General features: G+C 49.5%; 1 protein-coding gene across 1 annotated transcript in view; it reads left to right on the forward strand.

Moving 5' to 3' along the window:
• Positions 1-3,940, forward strand: part of LOC123956979 (protein FAM107B-like) — a 12,535-nt gene extending 8,595 nt beyond the window's left edge. Inside the window, exon 4 of the mRNA XM_046029555.1 lies at positions 3,218-3,940. Within this exon, the coding sequence (XP_045885511.1) occupies positions 3,218-3,334 (117 nt within the window). The 3' untranslated portion in view covers positions 3,335-3,940. The remainder of the gene's footprint in view (positions 1-3,217) is intronic.
• The last annotated feature ends 550 nt before the right edge of the window (positions 3,941-4,490 follow it).

Below are 4,490 nucleotides of genomic sequence, written 5' to 3' on the forward strand. Positions count from 1 at the left end.
ACACACACAGACAGACAGACACACAGAGACAGACACACAGACACAAACAGACACACACACAGAGTCACACAGACACACACAGAGACACATAGACAGACACACAGAGACACACACAGATACAAACAGACACACAAAGACAGAGACACACGAAGACACAGACAGACGAGTATTTCTGGTAAAAAGGATCAGGTGACAGTGTAACCTCTGTGTGTTTAGAGGGGGAGGCAGCGTGGAGAGGAAGCCGGAGCTGCAGAGGGTTCTGGAGTCCAGGAAGAGGGACCAGCTGATCCGGCAGAGGAAACAGGAGGACGAAGCTCGCAGGAAGATTTCTCCTCTGGAGGCCGAGCTGCAGCGCAGACACAGGAAGCTGGAGGAGGTGACACACACTGACACAACATTAACACACACAGATACACAGCACAGGTACGCACACAGATATACACACAGATACACAATACAGGTACACAAAACAGGTACACACAGGTACACAACACAGGTACACAAAACAGGTACACACAGGTAAACAACACAGGTACACACAGGTACACACACAGATATAAGCACAGATATAAACACAGGTACACCACACAGATACGCACACAGGTACACACAGGTAAACAACACAGGTACACACAGGTACACACATAGATATAAACACAGGTACACAACACAGATACACACACAGGTACACAACACAGGTACACACAGGTAAACAACACAGGTACACACACAGATATAAACACAGGTACACAACACAGATATACACACAGGTACACAACACAGATATACACACAGGTACACACAGGTAAACAACACAGGTACACACAAGTACACAACACAGGTACACACACAGATATAAACACAGGTACACAACACGGGTACACACACAGATACACAAACAGGTACGCAACACAGATACACAAACAGGTACACACACAGATACACAACACAGGTACACACAGGTACACAACACAGGTACACACACAGATACACAACACAGATACACAACACAGATACACAACACAGGTACACAAACAGGTACGCAACACAGATACACAACACAGGTACACACACAGATACACAACACAGGTACACACAGGTACACAACACAGGTACACAGCACAAATACGCACAGAGATATACACACAGATACACAACACAGGTACCATCCTCCCTGTTGCTCTCTGCTGTCCCTTTTGTGTGCGTCCTCTCTGTTGGTCTCTGCTGTCCCTGTTCTGTCCGTCCTCCCTGTTGGTCTCTGCTGTCCTTGTTGTGTCTGTCCATCATGTTGTGTCCATCCTACCCATTGGACTCTGCTGTCCCTGTTGTGTGCGTCCTCCCTGTTAGTCTCTGCTGTCCCTGTTGTGTGCGTCCTCCCTGTTGCTCTCTGCTGTCCCTTTTGTGTCCGTCCTCTCTTTTGGCCCCTGCTTTCCCTGTTGCGTCCGTCCTTCATGTTGGTCTCTGCTGTCCCTATTTTGTCCGTCCTCCTTGTTGCTCTCTGCTGTCCCTGTTCTGTCCATCTTCCCTGTTGGTCTCTGCTGTCCCTTTTGTGTCCGTCTTCTCTGTTGGTCTCTGCTGTCCCTTTTGTGTGTGTCCTTCCTGTTGCTCTCTGCTGTCCCTGTTCTGTCCATCTTCCCTGTTGGTCTCTGCTGTCCTTGTTGTGTCTGTCCTTCATGTTGTGTCCATCCTACCCATTGGACTCTGCTGTCCCTGTTGTGTGCGTCCTCCCTGTTGCTCTCTGCTGTCCCTTTTGTGTCCGTCTTCTCTGTTGGTCTCTGCTGTCCCTATTTTGTCCGTCCTCCCTGTTGCTCTCTGCTGTCCCTGTTCTGTCCGTCTTCCCTGTTGGTCTCTGCTGTCCTTGTTGTGTCTGTCCATCATGTTGTGTCCATCCTACCCATTGGACTCTGCTGTCCCTGTTGTGTGCGTCCTCCCTGTTAGTCTCTGCTGTCCCTGTTGTGTGCGTCCTCCCTGTTGCTCTCTGCTGTCCCTTTTGTGTCCGTCCTCTCTTTTGGCCCCTGCTTTCCCTGTTGCGTCCGTCCTTCATGTTGGTCTCTGCTGTCCCTATTTTGTCCGTCCTCCTTGTTGCTCTCTGCTGTCCCTGTTCTGTCCATCTTCCCTGTTGGTCTCTGCTGTCCCTTTTGTGTCCGTCTTCTCTGTTGGTCTCTGCTGTCCCTTTTGTGTGTGTCCTTCCTGTTGCTCTCTGCTGTCCCTGTTCTGTCCGTCTTCCCTGTTGGTCTCTGCTGTCCTTGTTGTGTCTGTCCATCATGTTGTGTCCATCCTACCCATTGGACTCTGCTGTCCCTGTTGTGTGCGTCCTCCCTGTTAGTCTCTGCTGTCCCTTTTGTGTCCGTCTTCTCTGTTGGTCTCTGCTGTCCCTATTTTGTCCGTCCTCTCTGTTGCTCTCTGCTGTCCCTGTTCTGTCCATCTTCCCTGTTGGTCTCTGCTGTCCCTTTTGTGTGTGTCCTCTCTGTTGCTCTCTGCTGTCCCTATTTCGTCCGTCCTCCCTGTTGCTCTCTGCTGTCCCTGTTCTGTCCGTCTTCCCTGTTGGTCTCTGCTGTCCTTGTTGTGTCTGTCCTTCATGTTGTGTCCATCCTACCCATTGGACTCTGCTGTCCCTGGTGTGTGCGTCCTCCCTGTTGGTCTCTGCTGTCCCTTTTGTGTCCGTCTTCTCTGTTGGTCTCTGCTGTCCCTGTTGTGTGTGTCCTTCCTGTTGCTCTCTGCTGTCCCTGTTCTGTCCATCTTCCCTGTTGGTCTCTGCTGTCCTTGTTGTGTCTGTCCTTCATGTTGTGTCCATCCTACCCATTGGACTCTGCTGTCCCTGTTGTGTGCGTCCTCCCTGTTAGTCTCTGCTGTCCCTTTTGTGTCCGTCTTCTCTGTTGGTCTCTGCTGTCCCTATTTTGTCCGTCCTCTCTGTTGCTCTCTGCTGTCCCTGTTCTGTCCATCTTCCCTGTTGGTCTCTGCTGTCCCTTTTGTGTCCGTCCTCTCTGTTGCTCTCTGCTGTCCCTATTTTGTCCGTCCTCCCTGTTGCTCTCTGCTGTCCCTGTTCTGTCCGTCTTCCCTGTTGGTCTCTGCTGTCCTTGTTGTGTCTGTCCTTCATGTTGTGTCCATCCTACCCATTGGACTCTGCTGTCCCTGTTGTGTGCGTCCTCCCTGTTGGTCTCTGCTGTCCCTGTCCGGTTCCTGTTGTCCTGAATGTGTCTCTGTCCCGGTGTTGCAGCTGGAGAAGGAGCTGGAGAAGGAGCAGGAGGAGAACCTGAAAGCTCCGGAGTTCGTCAAAGTGAAGGAGAAGCTGAGACGGACGTCGTTACACAGTAAAGAGGAGAAGGAGGTGTAGAGACAGAGTCCTGCCCGGGACAGAGAGAGAACCAGACTGTCCACATTTAGAGGACACGCTGAGGACACGAACATGACCCCCTGATGTCCTCCTGTGTCTCAGATGAAGGAAACTTGTGCCTAAACTTCATGAAGACATAAAACTGAGCTGCACTTTAACGAGACGAAGGAACGTCTGTTTGGTGCCGTGTTACCACGTTTATAATTATGAACTTTATCATTTATATCTTGTTAATAACGAAGTCATAATTATGTGAAAACACGAGATTCATATCTTGTTATTACAGGAAAACTTTAGAACTACAGAACCCAAGATTTTATTGACGATTAATAATAACTAATAACAAGAACACGTCTTATAATTAGATGTTTATTTACAGACGGCGTCTGTTGTTACTCGTTAACGGTTTCTAACTTCCTCTCACAGGTCACATTAAAAATGAGGCCTTATTGTTCAGATTTATGTCCGTAGTGAAACAGTCGGTCCCTCCAGGACCTCGAGGGCCTTTTTGTGATTTGCAGCAGCTTTTCTAAATGTGATGAAAGTTGGGATGTTGTTTTTCAGCGCTTTCTTGCAATGAAATTGTGGAAATAAAACAAAAGTGAGCACGCCCCTCGCATTGTTGTAAATATCTGATTCTATCTTTTCATGTGACGACACTGAAGAAATGACGCTTTGCTCCAGTGTAAAGTAGTGAGTGTGCAGCTTGTATAACAGTGTAAATCTGCTGTCCCCTCAAAATAACACATCACACAGCCGTTAATGTCTAAACCGCTGGCAACAAAAGTGAGGACACCCCCAAGTGAAAATGTCCACATTGGGCCCAAAGAGTCAATATTCTGTGTGGCCACCATTATTTTCCAGCGCTGCTTTAACCCTCTTGGGCCTGGAGTTCAGCAGAGCTTCACAGGTTGCCACCGGAGTCCTCTTCCACTCCTCCATGACGACATCACGGAGCTGGTGGATGTTAGAGACCTTGGGCTCCTCCACCTTCCGTTTGAGGAGCCCCACAGATGCTCAGTAGGGTTCAGGTCTGGAGACATGTTGGCCAGTCCGTCACCTTTACCCTCAGCTTCTTTAGCGAGGCGGCGGTCGTCTTGGAGGCGTGTTTGGGGTCGTTATCATGTTGGAACGCTGCCCTGCGGCCCAGTCTCTG

Source organism: Micropterus dolomieu, linkage group LG18, assembly GCF_021292245.1.
Source record: "Micropterus dolomieu isolate WLL.071019.BEF.003 ecotype Adirondacks linkage group LG18, ASM2129224v1, whole genome shotgun sequence".
Lineage (NCBI taxonomy): Eukaryota > Metazoa > Chordata > Actinopteri > Centrarchiformes > Centrarchidae > Micropterus > Micropterus dolomieu.